Raw genomic sequence first — 23,503 nt, forward strand, 5'->3', positions numbered from 1 at the left:
ACTGGTCTGATGGGGGAAGAAGTTGTCTCCATGTCCTGCATGGGGAGTTTTTAGTGTGAAGCGGTAGTGTCTACACTGGTGACTTATTTCTATCAAAGAGACTTCACACACCCACTTGAACTGTCAAGGACTCTCAGGAATTCCCCGGGGAGAAAAGGTGTGTTAGAGTTGCAGCATATCAGGCTTTTGCAGAGTGGATTATTGTGTATCTTTGCACAATATTGAGGATTCTGATTAATGAATAATTTTCTTGTGTGCCAGTGTTTCTTCCATTGAGGGTATGTCACATTTCAAGATTTTTTTTTTGCTGCTACAGGGGGTTTGTGTGTGTGTGTGTGTGTGTGTGTGTGTGTAGGCCATTAAAAAAGGAAAATTGTCTTGTTCTCTGCAGATTAAGCAGTTAGAAGAGAAACTCATGATGGCAATATAGAAGGACTTAAAAAAGATAGACATGGAATTCAGGTGCTTATTAATAAAAGATTAAACATTATTATTTTAAAAAATAATAAAAAGAATGCTTTGGCATCATTATACATTTAAAGTAAGTACAAAATCAGTTCATATGTAATGTTGCACTGTAACCAAAGTATTGATTCCACAGTTCACCGTATCTGCGGGAGGAAACAGATCTTATAAATAAGTTATATACTAGATCTTAGTTCCATTTTGAAAAACACAGCGAAGTTGTTTGGTTTTTTTTTTTTTTCCCTCATGAGCTAAATGCTTCTCCCTCATCCTCTTGTTCCTCGTGACGAGGGTTTTTGCCTGCTGTGTCACTGCACGTTCGTGCTCCCATCGCTGTCCTGGTGCTCCCCACCTGGAGAAGCTGTTTTGCTGGCCTCGTTGTCCGTGTTGTTGTTGAGGATGTCGTCACAGTCCATCTGTGCCATCAGGTTGAAGCGCTCGGCCACGCAGTGGGCAGTGAGCCGAGCCTCGGGGTCGTGGTCCCAGCACTCCGTGATGGTGTCGCACAGAAAGCGCATCCCCTGCAGGCAGAAGGGCTCAAATTAGGATCTGAGGGCCAGGAGGAAGAGGAGCTGACCTAACAGCGTTTTACTGCCACTTCTGACAGCCTCCCGCATGAAGGCTGGTTTTGGCCAAGAGGAAACAGCCTTGGTAAGTTGTGGCAAGTGCTGGTGCTTCCACTATGACTGGCACTGCCTGTGTTAGAGCAGCAGTCTCAGCTCACCCAGCATCTGCTCCCAAGCACTTCCCATGCTCCCTGGAAATCCTTGCTGGAAGTTGGCTTGTGTTGGCTGTGGGACTTAAATAAGGGCTGGAAGGAAACAGGCCCTCCATCTCCTGTCTCAGAGATGCTCTGTTCAGAGCATCCTAAAATCAGGAGGGACAGGGGAGGTGCAGATGGTGACCTGTGGAATGCTGGGTAAACCCAGGCCTCTGGATTCCAGCCTGTGCCCTGGCTGTTTTGCCTGGAGGGAGGGTATAGGTGGGGTGAGTTTGGAATTAAATTTCCTGAATCTGACTTCTTGTTTTAGTGGCATTCTGAAAGGGTGCACCGTGCCAAATACTCATTGCATTGTGCAGCTGAACCTTGTTCTCTCATTGCAAAATAGTGTTTTGGTCGAGGTGGGGTTGGGTGCTTCCCAGTGTGCTCCAGAACACATGTAGTTCCTCTCAGTTACAATGCTTATGTCTCCCAGAAATATTTTTTTTTTGGTCCAATTGTGTAGTGCTCTGAAAAGAGTCAATATTTTGGGCTTAGAAACAAAATAAGTGGTAGTATTCAGCTGGTATTTTTCCCACTCTTAAGTTAGTAACACAGCTAGCACCAGAAGCTGTTTTGAACCTTCCTTTGCCCATGTAATTCCTATCATGTGCTATTGCTTTTGGCATCGTTGTCAACTAAGGTTGGAACACAGTGGAAAAATCATTATTCTAAATAAAGCTTCATGTTTTTCAGTGGGTTTTGTGTATTTCCTAATTTGCAACTGAGGGAACCCTGAAGTCTTCGTATGGACCCAGACAGGAGGAAAATGCAAGTCCTACAGCCGTGTAGGGTCAGCGTCATCTGTCCTTCTGAACCTTTCTGCTAAGGTCCATTGTACTAAATCTTCCATAATGGACACAGATTGGAGAGAACAGGGTTGTGCAGTAAAACTGACAGATGGTGTGTTTCAGTACCCCTGACGTCAGTCGTTTATTAGCTTAGTTGAAAGGATTTGAGGATAATTGATTACATGCAAAAATGAGCTAGCTTAGGCGAAGCTTTTAAAGTAAGCCTGTTCTCAAACAGAGCATGGCACTGTCAAATGGTTTAGTCATTAGATTTTCTGTGCTTATTTTACCCTGAAATCAAGACAATTATTTGTAGTTTGCCTCCTCTGTCATGATGCTCTTTTGAATGGTTCAACTGGAGCATCTTGTTTCGCTTACAAATGGACTTTGTTTGGCTTTTATATTTGATATCTGTTTTTCCAAGATTCCAAAAGCTGCTGAGTGGTACAAGTGATTTTTAGCGGCAATATTGACTTAAGCTTCCACTGCTCCTTCCTGACCTGCAGCAGCCCTCCAGCTGTGGCCAGAACATCCGTCTGTTCAGATGCTTCGTGAACCAGATCCAGGAATTCACCTGGCCTAAGTAACTTTTCTTCTCTCTCTCTCTCTTTTTTTTTTTTTTTTTTTTTTTTTTTTTTTTTTTTTTTTTTTTTTTTTTTTTTTTTTTTTTAATGTGTTGGCATGTGAAACAAGGTAGAAGCATGGGCGTAAGGGGTTTGTGAGTTATCTGGGAAACTTTGGGATAAATCTCTTCAGCTGTCTTTGTTGTGCAGACTTGCAAACAGTTGCCCTGGAGCTGCTGCTGGGTGAGTCAACCCTGTCAGGGAAGTTAATGCTGACTCTTGCTGAAAATCAAACCATGGCCAGACACGTAGACCCTCACTTGACTGAGAGCAATCCTGATGGTTGAAACATGGGAGTAACATCTGAAGCTCTGCAGCAAACCTATTTTCATTGTTGGGAACGTCTGATGGTGCTGCCCATTCAGGTGAGTGACTTGTCACAGTTTCTTGGTGCCACCCAACGCCTCCTCCCACAGGAAGGCAGCTCTGACCCCAGGAGTGGCAAAGCCGGTGGCTTTCTGCAGCTTCCCAGCAGATGGTGCTGCCCAATTCCTCATCCTGGGGAGAACGGCTGCAAAATGCCCAGAAAATGCTGTAAAGCCAGGCTTGAAAGGAGATGTTTATTAGATTAGCCAAGATTAGTCAGGGGCAAACTTTCAGGAACACAACGTAGCTTTTCTGTTCCTCTCCCCCAGTGACCATCAGCTGGTCTAATAAAAGTTCCCTCCTTAAAAGCCTTGCTCTGTTTGTGTGCTGAACCACCCCAACTACAGCAATGTTGTTTCTGGGAGGTGACTGCAGTCAGCCTCCCCTCAGCCCAGGGAACAGCACAGTTATGGCCAGGCTCTATCAGAGTGTGATTTTTCACAACCCAAGCTTCTGTGTGTTTTTCCTGTGGTTTCAAAGTTTATCAGAGACCTTGGGTGGTGAATGTCTGAGATGAATACTCAAAGGCTTGAAATGTGTGGCAGTGCTGATTTGAAGTTCCTGTATTTGCCTTCGTTGGGAAAAAGGCTGGGTGAACTTCTGACATGGACTGGCTGACTGATAAACTCCCTGGGGGTGCGGCAGAAGCCACGGATTCATTTGATGCTGTTTGCAGCTTTGGTCAGTCAGGTCAGTTGTGAGTCTTTGGACAAACATGGTTTTGAGAGGAGACATTGTAGGGAACATGTGGCCTCCTGAGGTCAAGAAATTGTATCTTTCCCTTTGAAAAGTCTGCCCCTGTGTGCCACCCGGGCAGAGTGAGGGCAGTGGTGGTGTGTTTTATGGGTGGATATTGCAAAATGATGCACTGAACACTGCAAGACTCTGAAATCCAGCAGGCTTGAAGTTTCAGCTTGTTTTTTAGGTGAATGGGATTGTTGATCAGCAGATGGTGTTTTTCCACAAGACATGAAAGTCATGGCCAGCATGCCTGTTACCCCATGTGTCCTTGGTGCATGGAAGAAGGCACTGGCCCTGGGACAGAGGATCCTGTCAGGGCCAGGAGGGAACTGTGCTTCTGTGGCTGTTTGGTCTGGGTGTGCTTGTGGATGGTTTTAACAGAGCAGATCTCATTGCTGCTAAAGTGCTGCCATTCTAGAGCACTGGGTTATGCTTTCTGTGCTGACACACTTTGCTTTCAGACCCTCTGAAGGCTGATGAAAGACTTCCCTTGGCAAAACCTGAGCCCTGAGCCTAGCAAGGTCCCTGCTCTCAGCTTTATGTGTGTTCCCTGGGTGTTTCACATGAAGGAGATGCTTTCTGGTTTGCTTTCCTTGTAGAAATGGAAATCCTTCTCTCATGTTAGAGGTAATGTTGAGTTTGAAACCTCCATAACCAAGCTTACAGAAGGCTGGATGCACTTTCTTTCCCTCCTGTACCTGCTGTGAATGGCTGTGTGCCAGGGACTGCATGTTTCCTGAGCTAGAGCCTTCTGGATAAGGTGTTTAGGGGAGAAGTGGGGTGGACTCAAATGATTTAGTGTTTTGTGAGAAGAACCTGCACTGAAGTGCTCCATTTTGCTGTTATCCTCAAGGTAACTGAAACCCATCACCTGGCACTCAAAATGCTTCCTGATCATGGCTATTGATCAACAAATTATGCTGTACCCCTGGCTGGTGGCTTTTATTCACCGGTGGGGTTTATGTGGGCCCAGCCAGCCACAGTGCAGCTGGAAGTAGAGCCCAGGAGTTCTGGCCACTTTTCCTTTGATTATAACCTTAATAGTTTTTCAGGCTGGTTTAGTCAAGTGGGACAACATGGGTTGTTCTTTTCTAGTTGCTCCCAGCTTACCTGGTGCACCAGCCAGCTGCTCGGGATCTCGGGTCGGCCTCTGCCGTGGAGCACGATGTCCCTCATGGTGTCCACACAGGGCTGCTCCTGGACTTTTGACCCAAAAGGCAGCTCATAATTCTTTACCTCTGCAAGGAAGCAACAGCAGCATTACAGGATGTTTTTAGTGCATTCCTTGCTTTGTTTTGGTGTGGTCCACTGGATAAGACTACACTTGTTTTTTGCAGTCTGCAAAAATAAACAGTTCTGGAAAAAATTGAGAATTTGAACGCAGAAACACAGTGCTGGCTTTTCACATAAAGGTTGTTTTTAGAGACAGCACTGAGGAATGATCTGACCGCCTCCCTGAACCCAAGAGATGCACTACAAAGGACCTGGTTTGTCCTTGGGTGAGACGTATTTTGAGCAGGTAAAAAGTGTTGTGCTGGTGAAAGGTGGGAGGGGTGACTATGATACCAGCATTTAAATTCCTACTGCAGGCATGGATTGGCTTCGAGGAGAAATGGCCCTTCCAGAAGAGCATGTTGTGTGAGGCCACGGAGAAACTGCCTGTTGCAGAGGTGAGAGGCTACCCTGGTTTCTGCCAGCTCCTGCCTGGATATGAATCCAGGTGAGAGATGAGTGGGGAAGGATGGCTGGGATACTGGCTTGGGAACAAAGGATGCACAGGCCACCTGAGCCAGGCAAGGGGCCCCCACTACTGGGTGTGGAGTGTGCAGGGCAACTAGGGCAGCTTTCTTGCCAGGGGCTGGAGATTCTTGCAGCCCAGCGGGTTTGTATTGCATTGGTGGGATAGGGAAGGAAGGGAAAGAGTGGAGCAGGCAGAAGGCAGGTTGGGGCCAGCACCAGGGCAGGTAATGAATTGTTTTGCTACATTCAATTTCAGGTGCCAGGATGCAGCTCTGGAAGTGCCTGAGTCTAGGGTTTGTGGGTCCCCATTGCAACCTAAACTTTCTGGTGTTGTCTGAAGGAAAAAATGATTGAGAAGGGGGTGGCACCTTTAGCTCTTTCTGCTTGGTTTGGTTTGGTTTGCGTCACTGGCACAGGCTTGGATGTGGCACAGTGGCTGGTTGGCTTTGAGCAGGGCCTGGACCAGGTGACCCCCTGGGAACCCATCCTGCTCCTTGACCACTGAGCCACTCCCTTGGCCACAGCACACAGAGCAGGCAGCCAGGGCAGGGATCTGCCACCAGCTCTCGGCACCCCTACAGAGATCTGAGCCACCCTAGATCAGGTCCTGTGCCATCAGTGGGGATGTGGAAGTAAGGGAGCAAAAGGGCATATGGCAACCACAGTGCAATGCTCCTACCTCCTACCACTTCACATCTGGAGGCCATTTCCCACAAAACAAGGGCCATGGAGTAGACATCCATCTGCTTGAAAGACTCCAGGTCTTCCAGGTTCACCCTGGACTCCAGGACCTCTGGGGCCATGTACCTGGCGGTGCCCACCTGCCCACAGAGAGGAGAGAGGCATTAGGAGGGTGGGCGAGGGCTGTGGCCACATGACAGGCAGAGGTGGCTTGCAGAGGGTCCTGCAGAGAGGGTTGGTGGGCCATACTTGCCTGCCCGCTGTTGGCAAAGTCGTCCACTGTGAGGGAAGGGTCGAGGCGAATGGCGATGCCGAAGTCGCAGAGCACACACTCCTGCTCGTTCTTCACCAGCACATTTGTGCTCTTGATGTCCCGGTGGGCGATGGGGATCTTTGGCCGGCCGCAGGCAGTGTAGTCGCTGTGGAGGTGGGCCACCCCGCTCACCAGGGAGCCCGCCATCTTCTGCAGGTCCATCCAGCTCAGGATGTGGCGGGACAGGTAGTCCTTGAGGTTGCCCCGGCTGTGGTAGGCGGTGATGAGCCAGTACTCCCGGCGGGGCCCCGTGCCCCTGTCCTCGGCAGTGAGGAACTGCAGGACGCTGTCGTGCTTGAGGCTGGTGTCGGTGAAGATCTGGCTCTCGTTCTTCCAGGAGGAGTACTCCTCGCAGGGGAAGATCTTCACGGCCACCGTCTCGTACTGCCCCGAGCGGCTGTGGCTCAGCTTGGCCCTCCACACCTCCGCGAACTGGCCCTTGCCCACCATCTCGTCCAGCTCGATGGGCAGCAGCTCCGTGGGGCGGCTGCTGGCGCAGCTGGGGCTGGCGCCGGCCGGGTTCTCATCCATCAGCACGGACAACTTCTCCTCCCGCTCCGTCGCCCTCCCTGGCTCCGGCAGCGCCGGGGGCTGTCCCGGTTTCCCACCCCACGCCTTGGCTCTCTTGCGCCGCTTCTGCGTGCGGCAGAGGTAAAATATCACCGTGATCATCACCGCCACCAGCAGCGGGGGCAGGAGGCTGATGGCAGCCACCGGGATCACCTCTTTGCTCTGCAGCATGGAGTAGCCTGCGGGGAGGAAAGCAAAGGCGAGGTACTGTTGCTGCCGCGGCTCTGCAACAGCTCGTTTTCATCACGCCGAGGAGGAAAATATGCGAAGCTGTTAATGAAGCGCAGCCCTTTGCGGGGCCACACAAACCCGTCTCAGCACAGAACCCAGATGTAGGCAGTTAGCGAGGGGGTTGCTTAGTTTTGGTCTCAAATTTAGCTCAATTTATCAACAGAGGGTCCGGGATGCAGGCCAGCATCGCCTGGGTTGGGCAGTGCAGCACATGCGATCCTGCTGCTGCCACCTACACGGCTCCACTGCCTTTTGGGGGTCTCAGGCGCCACTTGCACTCACGGCATGGGGAGCTGGGGTGGAAATAACAGTGATAAATCCAAGGCAAGCCTCAGACAGAGCGAATCTCTGAGGGGGTTTGGGACTGGAGCTTTACTGGACCCTTGTGATGCTCAGGGAGCCAGAAGGGATGCTGGGGGTGGGCAGGACGGCCCAGCCCAGGAGAGCACCGTGATACTTTTAGAGTAAAGAAGCATCTCTTCAGTGCTGTCTGCCAGCATTGGCATATCCTTCCACACTCTGTCACAACACCAACACCATCATCTGCCAGGGCATGGCTGCTTTTGTTTTGTTTCTTTTAAAACCCCTTCAGTTGGGGGAGACACACACACACCCATGACACGCACACAAAGCCATAACCCTCACACAACATATAATTGTCTGATCCTTTGATGTTCACAATTCCTGGAATAAACATGCTGACTTCAGTAGAGATATTCAAGTAAAATCTTACTCAGAGGTTTTTCTGCCAAGTATAATAACCCAGGGGAAGAGGGATAAGAATCATTCCATAAGCAAAACTCTCGCTGCTTGACCTCAGTGTGTGCAGATCATAATTCAGGTTCTGGAAAAACAGAGCGTTTAGCTATTTTCCTTGGCAAATTTCAAAAAAATGTGCTGCAGCTAATTTCTGCAAGGCTGTGAAAGCGTTTCTAAAATAGGCATCAGGTTTAAACCACAAGATCAACCTAAACTGATATAAATCAATAACTAACTCAGGAATATGTTTATTTTGGAAAGCATTAGGCCTGGATATCACCTACTGCTTTAATGGATTTACCTGATGCTTCAGATCCCATCTTTGAAACTCTGAAGGAAGAGAAGATATTTTTAAGGGAGTTGCGTGCATGAGCCCTGAAAAGGGGAAGTTAACACAACTTCAGGAAATTCCTTCATGAGGATGCCCCATCCTGATGGAAGTCTTTTGATACACAGGGGTTGCAGCAGGGCTTAGACCCCTTCTACGGAGAGCAAATGTAGCTGCTCTGACAATAAGCACAGCTCTGTAAACTCACACCTTGTTGAGCATCCCTGCGGGGGTCTTTTCATCCCTGCTGAGGGGAGATGGAGCTCCAGGGCCAGGCTCAGCTGGAGCAGAGGTAGAAAGGACTTGGCATGCTCAACCCTACCCAGCACCTCCCCAGGGTGTCTGCTGGGCTCCTGCGTGCACAGCTTTAGGAAATGGTGCCTCTATGTGTTCATTAGGGTGGTCTCTGAGCCCTGATGGAGTCCCCTGCAGCCCCAATGTGAGGGTAATGCCACCTATCAGCCCAGGCCTGAAAGCAGGGCTTAAGAAATTGAGAAAAAGGAAAAAAAACTGCCTGCTTTAGCCGACCAAAAAGTGCTTGTCTATATTAGATATTCCTCTGCTAGGTGTTGTCTGTATCAATGAGCAGAAGTTAGTATTTAAAATGCAAATGATTCCTTAAAGCAGAAGAAAAGGATGTAAAGAATGGGGTCTGTGAGGCTGGGGCTTGCCAAGCTATCCCCATGACGCAAAACAAAAAGGAGGGAACTGTTTAAGACCTGCACCGCTCCCTCTATGACTTCCAGCACTTTTCCATGCTGGTTGGCAGGACGAGGCTGGTTGTGGAGCCTTCGCTGGGGGCGGCATTTCCAATGAGCCAGTTGTCATTTTTGTGTGAAGTTACAGATCCCAGCTTTGGGATTTGACTATCTCTCCCTAGAAGTGTGTGTACCTGTTATGTTTGGCTGGGGAAGCAGCAAAGAGCTGCCAGATTTAGCATCGTTTGCCTCCATTGAGAGTGGCTTGTTTGTTCAGAGAATTTGCATTTTATGTGATGTTTTTCTTTTTTCCTTGTGTTGCAGGAAGGCTATGCCACTGGCTTGCAGGTTCTGCTGAGGCTCGTTCTCAGCATCTGCTTGTTCTGTGATTATGGAAAATTGGAGGAGTTTCACTTTGCTTTTGTTACAGGTCAGATTCTTGATGGACACTTGGATAAACCTGGTTCATTTGGACTTAGGGAGGTTTGGACAAGCCCCCAAAGGCTCAAGATCTGATTGGAAGCATTTCCAAAGTATATGACCCTCCTGAGGTACAGAAATGGGCTGCCTCTTAGTTTTCCCTCCTGTGGATTTACAGCTCCTGTTGGATCCCCAGCCATCTGCAGAAGCATCCACAGGCGTGCCAAGCCACGCTCACATGTGTGTGCAGCATCAGGATGGTTCCAGCCGTCCCTGCCAGAGAGAAACTCCACTGCAGGGACCCCCAGGAGAGTGGTAGGGGAGGCACCCCCATGTGCCAAGCCCTGAGCCCCAGCACCTCCACCTTTTCAGGATGCAGCCATGGTGGATGCCAGCAGTTCCCATAGGTGTGTTCTGGGGCAGGATTGGCTCTGACATGATTTATTTAAAGCTTTCAGAGCATTGACTCACACTGGGTTACATCAGCCCTTGGGTTCCCCAGTTGATTTACCCCGTGCTGAAGGGCACAGCCCACCAAGAGATACAGCAGATTTTCCATCACCTAATGCTTCCAGACAAAAACTGGAGGTATTGCATGGGAGGATGCTTTGGCTACAGGCAAAAACCTGGGCTCAGTAACGGGGTACAGATTTTAACTGGCTTTTATACTGGGTGCTGCTCCCCCCGTAAACAGCAGGAATGAGAGCACTCACCGTTGGTGTGGTTTTCAAAGATGAGTTTGTCGTTGCACTCCTGCTCGTCCACGCAGCCGCAGATGTAGGTGACACCGTCCTCGCTGGGCTGGGGGGCCATGACGCAGCGGGAGGTGTTGTAGTTGGGGACCATGAGGTTCTCGATGGGGCGGTTGGGGTTGTGGCAGAGCGTGCTGATCCTGATGCTCTCATTGTCCTGTCTCCTGCGGGTTACAGGGGAACCGACACAACCTTAGTCTGGCAGCTCAGCCTTTGTGTCACCTGCCCGTCACCTTAAACCCAGTTCTGAGATTGTTCGTTTTAAGATGCGGAGGGAATGACTTGTTTGCAGCAGCTCTGGTGTAATCCTAATTACACATGCTTTTGGAGGGGTTGTGCTAAAGCCCTTTGTCTCTTTGCTGAAAAGAGAAATGTTTGGCACACACCAATAGTAGGATGAGAGCCAGAGACTCTGATTGTTTCCAGTAGATAATTCACCAGTTCATAATCGCATCTTGGATCAGGTACTGCCAACGTTAAGGCTGAGTGCCCTGTGCATTATCTGGGGCAAAATTCCCCTTTTACTAACACCAGCTGCTAGGCCAGCAGGTTTTGGGGCTGTATGGTTCTAAGGAAACCCACCAAAATGATGGTTCCACTCTGCATGTCACCTCTGCTGCAATACAAGTCACAACACCTGTGCCTCAGCAGAGGCTGTGGGTCTCTGCTGCCCAAATTTCCCCTGTGCAGTGGAGAGGTGTGGGCTGCTGTTAGTAAAAGGGGAATTGTGTCCCAGATAACACACAGGGCATCCTCTTCCTTTGGAGCCTTCCCCAGGGGAAGCAGGGTAACCCAGCACTTTTTGTGTTTCCAGGGCAGTGATGGGGAATGACTGGCCCTGCATGGGCTATGGGTGGCTGGAGAGCATTGCAGCTACTCTTGGGGGTGTTCAAAGGGAATTACAACCATTAACTACTTTTCCAGGGACAGCCTCTGCTTCCTGACTTTGCCATGAAAAGTGAGAGGGTGAAGGTATGGAGAGGTTTCGCAGTGTCTCTGAGGTCAGCTGGGAAGTCATATATAAAAGCCAGGGAAAGAACCTAAATTTGTCACCCTCTCCCTGATGAAGTCCACTGCTTTCAGTGCTCCACAAGTTTTTTTTGAGCTTCCAGGTAATTTGACAGAGGAGCTTCCAGCTGAAGAGTCCTAGGACGGTGCAATCCCTTCTCTTCCAAGTTTGGGCACACCTATGGGATGTGAGCACATTGCTCAAGAGCATGGAGGCAAAGCTGCTGCTGTGACTGCAGTCCCCATGCAGGACAAGTTCAGATGATCCAAATATTCCTCTGCAAGTGAGCAAGGAGCAGCAAGGCTGGCTTGGAGGTGAGCCCTGCCTGCAGGGATCTTATTCTCTGGGTGGACCTTAGAATGGGATGGGAGATACTGGGAGGGGTAGGTAGGTTATTTGTGACTCTGTAGCTGCCTCACTCCATCTGATACGTGATGCAGGGTGCAGTTCCATCCTGTGCAGTGGGACTGCTTTTCTGGTGTGGGGATTCATGCTCCTTTTTCCTGTAGACTATATGGGAAAACCCGTGGAGATGTTGGATTGCCTACCCAGGATTTAAGGTGGCTTCTCCATGTGTGTAGGGGAATTTGAGGCAGGGGGTGGATTTTGTTGTTTGTTTGTTTGGGTTTCGCGTTGTGTTTTGCTTTTTTAAAAGTCCATAATGCAACAATTATGTTGAGGCAAACTCCTACTGAAAACTGGCGTTCAGCATTCATGCTAATTAGCAGGTTGAGATAAAGCCTAGCGATAAGTGCTTGGCTGGCTTTCACTTTGGCAGCCAAATTAAAAGGGAAAGAGGAGGAAAATCACTCTGGGCAGACCCAAAATGGTTGTTTTTTTAGTTTTGCTCATGAGGACCAAAAAGCTGGGGGAGGCACTCTCCTGGGCCAAACCATGCAGTGCACGCTCAGCCTAAAATGCAAGATTGCATTTCCTTTCCAGGCACCTCCCACAGGAGCAGAAAAGGGTTTTTCCAGGGGATAGGAAGGAGGTGGGTTAAACCCAGTATGTTAAAGCCCAGTTTGGTGTCAGCTCAGATATCCATGTGCCGGATGGGGACAGACCTCAGCTGCACCCCTGCACGTGAACCAAGGTTTTGCCAGCCTGATGCAGGAGGACATCATAGGTTTGGAGGTCAGGGTTGCCGGTTTGCCCTTGGGTTCAGCTCGTAAAGCTAAATCCAGAGGTTTATGGGGCTTTAGAGGTCCTGCAGAAACTTGCCACGCTTTGTGTCGGGTACTTAAATGCTTAATTTATTTAGAAAATAAACTGGCACTAATTATAGGGCAGATCGAATAGGTTTTTTTTACAGTGAATTGTAATTTTAATTACAGTGTAATCAAAGAAAGAGGAAGTCCTGAATTAGTTCAGGGAGCAGTAATCCAAGCACAGGGGTACATGCATGTGCATTTCCAAGAGCAAACCCCTTCTTCCCCCACATCTGCCCTCGAACAATGGGAATTTCCTCTCACCATATGGCCACGCAGATCTCGTAGGGGTCCTCACAGTAGGAGTTGAGGTTGCAGTTGCTGTAGCACACCTTCTCCTCGCAGGCCGGGGATGTGGAGTCGCACCACTTGCACAGGTTGGTCTTCAGGCTGCGGCGAGCACCGGCACTGCAGGCTGCAGGGGCAGAGAGGGGACAGAGGGTGAGCAGGGAGGGCCATGCTTGCCCAGAATGGGGCAATTTTGGCAATTCACACAAATAGTGGAGAAGGAGCCTGAACTGACCCTATTTCTCCATGCACTTTTTTTAAGTCTTTTTAGGATCACAGAATAGAATCAACCAGGTTGGAAAAGACCTCCAAAATCATCACGTCCAGCCCTTGATCCAACACCACCGTGGTTACAGTCTCACCTTAAAAACCTGCAGGGACAGTGAATCCAACACCTCCCTGGGTAGCCTATTCCAATGTCTGATTACTCTCTCTGTGAAAAATTTCTTCCTAATATCCAGCCTATTTTCGTTGGAGCAATTTTGCTCCATCGCTCAGTCAAATGTGCTCTGTATTACACCAAAGCCGGGAGGACATGGGGGGATGCTGGTGGTGGGAAGGCAGGTCCTACCAGACAAGAGCTTTGCAGAGCCTGGGAACCTGCAGAGAGCCACATTTTCCCCCTGTGTTTCCTGTACCCTTTATCATCAAGGGGAAATTTACTTCTTCCTCTATAACCTGGGCTCAGATTGGCATTTCCCCTCATCCTGAGAACACACAGTGTTCAAAAAGGGACATCCCCGGCTCTCTGCATGCCTGAAGACTTCATTTATTCCCCTCCCAGCAGGAGGAGAGGTGCTGGGGAGGGATGCATGGCCAGACTGGGATAGCTTCCTTCTCTCCTGCTGTCTCCTCGTCCTCCCTCTGCCTGTTCAATGAGCCCAAGCTGGGAAGTGTGTTTGCCACCTGAGAAACATGTTTGCCACCCTGACCATCTGTGGTTTTGCAAGAAACAATGGGCTGAGTCTTCCCAAGCTCTGGGGCAAGAGGGGCTGCTCCCTCCAGGGCTCCATTGCCACTCTGCCCCATCCCAGCATCAGATGCATTCCTGTCCCTAGAGCCCTGTGTCTGCTGCAGCAGCAGGAATAACTGCTGGGAATAACAGTGGGGAGCTGCTCTGCCTGTATCTCACAGGCATAACATTATCTCTATTTTTATAGAAAGGGCACATGAACCATGCTTGGTTAAGGGATAAATCCCAGCTAAATTTAAACTTCCTGTTTTAAGGCTGCTAAATGTCTTTAAAAAAAAAAAAAAAAAAAGGAAAGCCAAACAAGTCACGAAGTGGCTTATGTAGAAATGTATATTTATACTTTTTTACTTAAATATATATGCTCCAAATTGTTCAGGTATGAACGAACTACAGCAGCTCATTTTTTGAATGTTTGAGCCATCCCTGCTTCTCCGTCTGCCATGTCCCCAGCGCACCCAGCAGTGCACTGTCCCCAGTGCTCCCAGCCCCTGTGGAAGAGCCAGTCAAGGCTCACTGTGCTGCAACAGCCATCGTAGGGTTTTCCATCACCAGGTGTTAGTCTGAAGAAGAAACAAATTGCAAAATCCCTGGCTCTGGCTTGTGAAGCCTCAGCCCCTGCAAGCAGGGCCCTGTTGATCCAGGAACACACCCACAGGCACCCCCAGGTCTGTGAGCAACCTGCAGGACCTCCTGTGGTCACATCTGTCACCTGCCTGTGGTCCACAACCAAGCCTAAAGACACTCTTCAATACTGTCTCAATAGCAAGAAGGGGTTTTTAACAACTCTGCTCCCCAAATCCAGGGCACACAGCCTGCTCTGACAGCATCTCACATGCCTGCTCTGTTTCCCTCAACGGCCCAGGCCCCCCTCCCTGTGACCCTCATAAAGAGCTGTTGGAAGGCTCCCACACAGAAATAAACCATTTACAAGCTCCTGTGGCCTCGTACGTAGGGCCAAGGTTAATGGCAGAGGGGAAACCTGGCTGTAGAGGAAAAGCCTGTTACATCTAAAGGCTGGAAGGAGGAAGTTTTTGTTTAAGTGACCGATGCCAGGCTTAAAGTGCAGCTCAGCAGGGCTCATGTTGCGCCAGGTGGTGGGGGAGATGAGAGCAGAGTGGGTGAAGATATTGCCCACAACCTCTTGTTCAGCATCCCCCTATCCAGGAGGTTTCTCTGGCCCTGCTAAAGTGCCCTGTGATTTTGTGATGACCTCAACAGATCCAGTGCCCCACATCCATCCAAGGGTTAGCTACCAAAACCACAGCTTCAGCTGGGATTTGAAGCACTTGCAGCCAGCATGAACTGCCCTCACCTCCCTGCTTTGCTCTGCCAGGGCAGAACTTGCAGAATCCCAGGCAAAACTCCTCTGGAGGATGAGAATTTCGGGGGTGGGATAGAAATCAAGCCTAAGCATTTGGGTGCAGCTCTCAACCTCCAGTGGCAGCCACTACACCCTACAAACTCCACTGGTGTTTCTACATGGGAACAAAGAATTGAAGGTAAATTGGTTTCTCCCTCCCAAACCCAAGTCCTACCACAGCCAGGTCTATGCTCTACTGGTGTCACTGCCATAGTTCTTCTTTCACCCCTTCAGCTCCACCCATCCATGCCACGGGTCCTGCTCTGCTTGCAGCAGGCTCGTGCAGGACTGTGGGCTCAGCACCATCACCCAGGGATATTTGGGAGCCCTGAAGAGGAGCAGCAAAAGGACAAATCCAGATTGTGAATGTTGCCAGTGCAGGATGAGGTTTGTTATTTGTGTATTTATACCTACCAGGTACGTTATTTACTTATTTATGTCAAGGGTTTAGTCAAAATCTCAGAGCAAAACGCCAGCCCCAGCAGTGTTTTACTTACTGTGTCTTGGTGCGGATCTCAACTTGGCAGTCCCCTGCGCTGTGCACCGGAGAAGCCAGGGCAGATGAAAGAGTTAAATATGGAAACGAGACCCAGAAATATAGTGGTAACCGGACAAAATTCTTTGGAGACAAATTGTTCTAAACTAGCTCAGGCTGTGATTCTGTTATCTGCTCTGCAAGAAAGGTCAGAGCAGGAATATCTCTTTTTTCCTGCCCTCCCCCCTTCATTCTTCTCTTAGGAAGCTAAAAAGAAGAGCACAAAGCCCACTCCACTACAAGCTTCTTCAGGACTTTGTGTCCTTGAACCATTAGCTCGTAGGTACAATTTAACTGCCACATCACTCATCTTGGCCCTGATTAGACCCAGATGAACACTTTCAATATTAATAGTCAGATGATTTAATAAAGCTGCACAAGCAGTAAAAGTAACAATACACTTCCATAAACGGGTTCCAGATGTTGCCAAGGCAAATGCTAAACATCAAAATACAAACTTCAAGAAAAAAAAAGCTTAAAAAAAAAAAATCTGGATAAGCAAAACTTGGAACAAACTATAAACTAATTAAATGCGGGTTGAGTTTTCCAAAAATAAATTGAAGCCATAAGGATGTGATGTGAGCCAATAAATAGTACAGTTAGTCAAAGTTACTGCGGAACGACAGTTGGAAAGATGGTTTGAAGTCACCGATAGGTGGGCTCACAGCGAGCTTGGCTTACCATCAATAGGAAGGCTTGTTCTCCTGTGCATCAGAGTGGGATCAAATCTTCTGGTATCTATAACTGGGACCCCAGAGAGGTTACTGAGAGAATATGAGATGATTTTCAAGTCAAGAAATAAAGGAAAAATGATGCCAGAAGTGCCTGTGTCTCCCTTGCAAGAGCAGTGGGGGTGATACCACCACCCAAGGACCCCAGATATTTTTTCATGCCTGTCGGGGAAGCCCTCCCTTCTCTCATTGCCCACACAGCATCCACACTCTCTGCTTGGCCACCTGCAAAGCCCATTGAAGCACCACTGCTGTAGTCAATAACCCATCCTCTTCCCCCATAAAAGGATCATTGAAAACAGCTCTCCAAGGGAATTTCATACCAATCCCATGCTGCAGCCACAGAAGTAGTCAGCCCCCAACAGATGAGCTCTTTGCTTGTGTTCCAGGGGCTCAGCTGCTCTTACTGCAGCTGTAAGAATACAGCAGGAGGCTTTTGTTAGCCCCTCTCTACCAGTGCATTCCCAGGGAGCAGGTAGGTCATCCACCACCCAGATCTGGCTCCAGCTTTCTGCACGCTAAGGTCCCCATGGAGGGAAGATCACTAAGGAGCAAGCCTGGGGTGCATGGAGGTGCAAGCACAGTGCATTTGTTATAGCAGAGGAGAAAGTGCTGTGTAGCACAAGCAATGGCGTGGGCAGGCAATGAACGCTTTCAGTTCTCACGTATTCTCCCTGACATGCTTTTTCAGAACACCTAAACACCACAGAGGCTTAAGGAAAGGTGCTTGGTGTGAGATTCCCAGCTTTCCCCTTCCCAGGGTGGAAGAGGACCAAGACCTCTGCCACCCAGGACTTCCACTGTGCAACCTTCAGATTATGCTCTGTCTTGCCATGATAATTACCATTATAATTACTGCTTGTATTTCTCAATGACAAATTAAAACTGATAATTTTCAGGTCATAAACACTCTACCTAGGCCTTCTTTTGTGTGTATCTCCAAGTACCCCGGAATGGGGCTGACACTAACTCAGCATTCACAGAGGGCTGCCCAGCTTGCTGTTACTGTGGTGGCTCTGGGAGCTCTCTGCATCATCTTTTCCATGCAGGTCAAGGTGTAATCCCTAGGCTTTGCACTTGGACAGACTAAGGCCATGGAGATTAGTTGAAGTGATCTGCAGCTTTCTCTAACCAGCAGCACACGAAAGTGCAGGACTGGGGAGCACTTCTACATCGACCCTGCAGATATGTTGCTCTTGGAAACACCCAAGTAGGTGTCTTGATGGAAATCCAGCCTGCAGTGGGACCTGCTTTCCCACCTCAGTGAGCCTGGGTTCAGCAGTGAGTCCTTTGTCTGCTGCCAAGTTTAGGATTAGGCTTTACCTTGGGCTTTCATCCATGGGTAGTGACACAACTACGCAATAACAGAGCCTCTCATAAAATTATTATGAGAACAAACAAATTCCTTCCCTTTTATAAATGCAGTGCTTTGTTTTTCAGACTAAACCAAGAGAGCTGATGAGCTCTGCTCTCTTGCTGACCCATGTGAGAGCACCAGGTCCTTGGTGTTCTCCATCAGCAGGTTGCTCCTGAGCTGCCCCTCCACGAAGAAACACTCAGTGCCACGGTTGCACATCAGGATAATTCCTATGTCCTTATTGCCAGGAGATCCTATACAGGGTTAGAAGTTCCCTTTGCAGTTGCCAGGCATGACCTGTTTATCAGAGGTCCCAGATTTCTTGCGCTCAGGTCCAGCTTGAGCTGTTGGAAAGCGCCTGGTCTTGTTGTGGCATCCTGCTGTGCTGCAGAATCTCCCCAGAACCAGACCTCAAAATGCTGTACTTTTATTTCGGAAGCAGCTTGGCTTCCTCCAGCACACTTCTGTTCTCCAGTGGTGGGGTCTGGTGCTACTTTCCGCTGCTGAATCAAAGGCGTTTTTAGTATTGGGCTGCTCTTCTCCAGCCATGTGTTTTACACTTTATCTTCATAGGAGATATAGAGCAGACCAAATGGAGCTGAAAAAAACTTATAATCCTATTTTTTGCCTCTGCAAGGCATGAGCCACTGGCTCTGCCAGGAAACCCAGCAGTGCACAGGCTGCCTTTGGGTAAGAGGACCAGGCTCTGCCCTCAGGTATGTGGTCCCACATCTCCCTGCATTATAAATACTGTACTTGGCAGAGTACAGTATGGAGCAAGGAATGTGCCAGAAATGTTTCCTGGTGAATAAAAAAGGACTGATTTTGATTGCATTAGACATCAGTGCTTCACAGTGCCAGGAAGACATGCAGTATACATTTCTGGTTTGCTTGGACCTTCTTCAAACAGGCTGGTAACTGACTTATTCCACCACTTATTTTTCCTTTGTGAAAATATCCCTTTAAATTAAGTGTTTAGCAAATACTGCTTAGTCCCATTACAAAGTAAATTGGGTATGGATCGTACCAAGCAGGCTCCTCCAATCTCCTTCAGATGCCTAAATTACGTCATGATCTAACTTCACCCTGGGGAGAGATGAGCTCTGCAGATTACTGTCCATCCTTCTGCTTTGGTAATCTCTGACACTTCTTGGGTCCCTTTCACAAGTTTTCTCTGCATCAGCACAATGACTCTGCTTTTGGGGGGCTGGGACATTTCATACAGATGTATCCCAGGGCTGCACCTCAACAAAGCTGGCAGCATCCAGGCAAGCTGGAGTGCCAGGGGCCAGCGAGGTGATTCCTGGCACTTGGCAGGGAGAATTTGGTCAGAGCAGTTTCCCTTTGATTTTGGTCACTTGATGTCTGCGCCTGCGGGCAACAACAGGGCTCCTCCATCCACCCTCGGAACCACTTGTCTACTCCATCCACTTGACAAGATCTCAAGTTTCCTTCCCAGATTTCACTTTCTGACCCCCAAAGCTGCTCCTTAGGGGACAGCCCCTGCTCCATCCCTTTGGTCCCTTGCCTGGATCCCTGGGCTCTGGGGGTGCTGAGCCTGGGTCTGGCTGGTGTCCAGCTAGGGGCTGGCAGGGAGCAGCACTCTGCTCCCATGGCTGGGCTGGACACCTGCGGTGGGGGGGCTGCAGGGGCAATTATTTGCCATGCTGTGCTCTCGCTTGTGTTTAAAAACAACAACAGCTCAACTGACTCATAGATCCTACGGCCTCTGAGTCATTTTTTATTTCTGGATTTCACTGCTCTGCCCTTTGCGATGAAGGGAGCTGCATGCACGCGCACACACACACACACACACACACACACACATCAAGTTCACGTTTGTTTTTCCCCTATAAAAACAAAACGATTTCCATACCATTAATGAAACAGAAATTATTTGACTTCGCGTACCCTGGCTTTTATTTTCCATTGTATAAACTCTGCAGATGAAATAATGATGGTTGTAAAGTAAACCTCTCTTTCTTTTTTTTTTTTTTTTTCCTTTCCCTTTCCAGGCAGCCTTTTTTTGAAATAGCAATAGGGAGTCACTTACAGGCTTGGCTTGCGCTGTGCCTGTAGTAATTAACCCCTTCATCCCTAGCTTTTCCTCTGCTGGAAGTTAGCCACAGCGTGGGTGAAGACATCAGCAGGTCTCCTCTGGGACTGGAGGCAAAGCAGGGGAGCAAAGAAGGCAGGGAAATGTGGGAAAGGAGGCCAAGAGCTGCTCTGTGCAGAGCAGTGGAGTGTGCCTGGAGAGATACTCTCATGGGCTGGACAGCTTTCCTGGGAGAGCCAGGGTGCTGGCACTGCAGAGCCTGAGGTACTTGCAGTGTTCCTGCACACCCCAGTTTTCAGGTGCAAGTGGGCGCCATATTTTTGTGTTTAGCCTGGCAATCCTGTCCTGGGTCATCTCCCTTCCCTCTCACTCCCTGGGGACCACCAGTGAAGTGTTCTCTTCATGCCACTGCAGAAATAATATGTGGTAAATAATTAATCACCTAATCTTGCTCTCTCTGTTTACAGGGCCGTTATGATTTTATGAAGTATTCAGAGGAAAATTATTAGGGTGAGGTGATACCTTACACGAGCGGCAGATATAGCCGGAGCTGGGAGAGCACGTGCCTGCCTTGCCCTGCGGGACTGTGACCTCTGCTTTTGATAGACCCTCACCATTACACACAGTCTGCCCACGCAATCTGTCTGTCTTCAAGGCTCCTACACACGCCACAAGCGTTTTTCCTGATCACATCTATCATGCAACAGCACAACCCTGCACCCCCACCCCAGCACCGGTTCAGATGGTTCGGTGATGCCAGGCCCGGGCGGGTTAGTGACACTGACTGAGATACTGTTCCACTTCCCAGACTGGGTGATGTGTTTTATATTATTTCTCTTGGATTTATTAAGCATTATGTAACTGGCTAACCAATCCCGCATGCGATGCAATCGTGGCTGATTTCATGTCAGTGGAAAGTAAACAAAAAATTGCTCTGAAGTGGCTGAACTGAAATCCATTTCCACATGCAAAGCAATTCCTGGAGGATCTTCCCCATCTCCTCATGGCTGCTTTGCATCCAAGCTCTCATGCAACGCATTACAAAAGAGTTATGGAAAAATTGCACATAGAACACGACACTGTCTTACAAGCAAAAATTATTAAGATGAAGCTTATTTTACATAAACATTTTTAAAGCAGCTTTGTGGATTTCTGCTGCCCCTTGAAATGTGTTGCAATTGCCTATTGCTTGTCTTTTAGCTGGGTAACTCCTTCAAATGGGAAAACTATTCACCAAAGAAAGTCTGGCATTAAAACTTGAAAAACAAGGCAAGTCCTGAGGTCCTGAAGCCCAGCAGGGCCCAGCCCAACATGACAAGGAAGATGTTCTCCCTTGCTGAGCTTTGGAAGTATCAGGTGATGCAAAAATCATACCCCATTAGACTCTGAACTCAAGCTCTCCCAGGAGCCCTTTCTTTCTGGTGTTATGAGCAACATCCTCCCCATTAACACCACTTTGCACCCAGAAACATTGACCTGAGGATGGAAGAATGTGGAAAGGATAAAACAGTAGTGGTCTTGCACTATTTCATTTGTTGTTCCTCAGTGTCTGAAACATTCATCAGTGTTTGAAAATTTTGTGTATTTCTGGATCTATTTTGCCAGTGCACTTCAGTGAAACATCAGTATAAAGTTGGTGACTGGGGGTTACCTGGTTGTGTGTTATTTGCATTATTTTTCAGTAAGCCCCTATGACACCATCTATAATGCTGCTGCTGCTTTTGAGAACACACGCAGGATCACTCTCGAGGAGAAAAGACAACGCAGAAAGAATTGTGTCTTGTCGATATCACCTGGGGAGTCTTTCTGCTGTACGTTCTGCAACCGGACTTGTCTATCTCGCATTGGCCTTTTTAGCCATCAGCGTGCTTGTAGCAAGCGTGGGTAGAGCCCCTCTCAAATCTTCGTTCGCGAAGCCTAGCCATGATGGCAGCCAAGCACCTGCTTCTCCTGGGTGAGAAGCTAAGTCCTTAGCGTGAATTGCTGTATCAGACCTGGCTGGGCTGACGGATCATGGAACATCATTTGACTCTTGCTGGGCTGCAACTTGAACATAAAAGTGGCACCAAGCCACGATCCAGGGTCAGATGAGGGTTGTGAAAGGGCAGGATGGGACAGCCCTGAAAGTGCAAGTTCACAGCTCCATGTGGGTGTCAGCCTTGTGCTGACTGTCTTGATGAGCAAAGTTGTCCCATAGCAAACAGGTAACCCACAAGCTAGGGGGTTGTCCACTGTTCTGGAGGCTAGTTTACTTCTTTGGGAGATGAGCAGGGATGCTCTGCATCCTGCCTTGAAAAGGTGGCTCAAGGAGGGGTTGAAGATTAGCACAGGACAGAAAGCACAGGAGTCCCTCACACTGCACAGGACAGCAGCTTAACAGTGGGCTTTTCACTCCCTCAGTGCCAAGTGTGTGCTGGCTGCTGTGGGTCACTGTGTAATTATGGCTGGTACCTCCAGAGCCATTACCACACCAGGTGCAAACCTCCCTGGAGGACAAAACCAGTTGTGAGTTTGCCCAGTAATAACTGTACTTATCCCATCAGGCGTTCGGCAGCGGCTGGTTAAAGACTGGGCTACGAAAGTCAGATGTGAGGAGCTATGACACAAACCAAATTTCATGGCCATCCTGTGTCTGAAGGTGCAGCTCAAGACCTCAGCTGGCAACAAGTCCCCCTCATTGCAAATATGACCCCATTCCTTTATTTTTCCTGTCTTTTGCTGTCCTTTCTACCCATGCGTTGTATTGGAAAAGCCTTGAGAGAGCAAGCCAAGCCAGCAGCGAAGCCTGAACAGGTTTGGGTCTGAGAAGAAAAAAAACCCACAACCAGGGGTCAGCCCATGTATTCAGGCAGTCCTGTGTGGTCACCTGCACCAGGATCACTTCACAGCCCCATGGCCTCGGCAACTCCCACGAGCCCAGACAGCACGTGATGGGAACATGCCATTCCTCCTTGTCAAATGGAAAGCAATTTATCCAGGGTCTGAGGAGGTGGGGAAATGCTGAGTTTCAGCAGTTCACAAGTAGTTTTAGCAGCTCTGCCGGCACCTCTGTTTTTCTGGGACTTTGCAGGGTGAAGCAATGCATTAGCATATGTCATGGCATGGTGTGCATGGGCTGCCAGTGGGGTCTGCAGAGGGCTATGCTGCCACATCCCCTGTGGAAAGTGCCTTCTGATATGGCAGGTTTGCATGCCATGTTTTCAGAAGGCTCTGAGATTTCAGCCCTTTGAAGAGTACTTTGCAGTGATCCGGTTTTGACTAAATTTTTCTCTTAAAAATAAGTCCCTTTTCCCACCTCCCACACTGCTTGGGAGAAGGAGTCACAGCCTGGCCACATGCAGCTGGTTTGAGCTCATCTTGTCACAAGTCACTGCAGAAACTGCTGAGTATTTCAAGCACTTTCAGGACTGGGAGGTGAATGGCAGAAGGTAAGAGTCAACCAACTCCACACTGCTGTGGCCATCATTTTTGTTGCTCTTGTTTCTGCAGAGGTACCAGTAGTCTATCTTATATTCCATTTAACTGCAGTTTCTGCAGCTCATTCTCAGGAAGATCTTGCAAAGAAGAGTATCCCTTTTTACAATTAAAAAGCTGCAGCAATGACCAAGGAGAAAAAGCACATGAGCTGCAAGTTGGTAGCAGACATTGCTCTGTTTAAACAACAAGTTCAAGTAAAACTATTGCATGGCAGTCAGGGGTTTTTTACTATTATCATCATATTATGCTCTGGAATTCAGTTTTGTGTACA

General features: G+C 48.8%; 1 protein-coding gene across 1 annotated transcript in view; it reads right to left on the reverse strand.

Annotated features, from left to right (window-relative positions):
- Positions 1-457: 457 nt before the first annotated feature.
- The window catches only part of LOC114067323 (TGF-beta receptor type-2-like), a 31,764-nt gene continuing 8,718 nt past the window's right edge, over positions 458-23,503 (reverse strand). Inside the window, exons 2-7 of the mRNA XM_027902645.1 lie at positions 12,720-12,870; positions 10,200-10,402; positions 6,421-7,229; positions 6,166-6,307; positions 4,857-4,984; positions 458-986 (exon numbers count right to left, since the gene is read on the reverse strand). Coding sequence (XP_027758446.1) covers positions 774-986; positions 4,857-4,984; positions 6,166-6,307; positions 6,421-7,229; positions 10,200-10,402; positions 12,720-12,870 — 1,646 coding nt within the window. The 3' untranslated portion in view covers positions 458-773. The remainder of the gene's footprint in view (positions 987-4,856; positions 4,985-6,165; positions 6,308-6,420; positions 7,230-10,199; positions 10,403-12,719; positions 12,871-23,503) is intronic.

The sequence above is a fragment of the Empidonax traillii genome, unplaced genomic scaffold (genome assembly GCF_003031625.1).
Source record: "Empidonax traillii isolate 1590-97213 ecotype Southwest subspecies unplaced genomic scaffold, ASM303162v1 scaffold900:size397343, whole genome shotgun sequence".
Taxonomy (NCBI): Eukaryota; Metazoa; Chordata; class Aves; order Passeriformes; family Tyrannidae; genus Empidonax; species Empidonax traillii.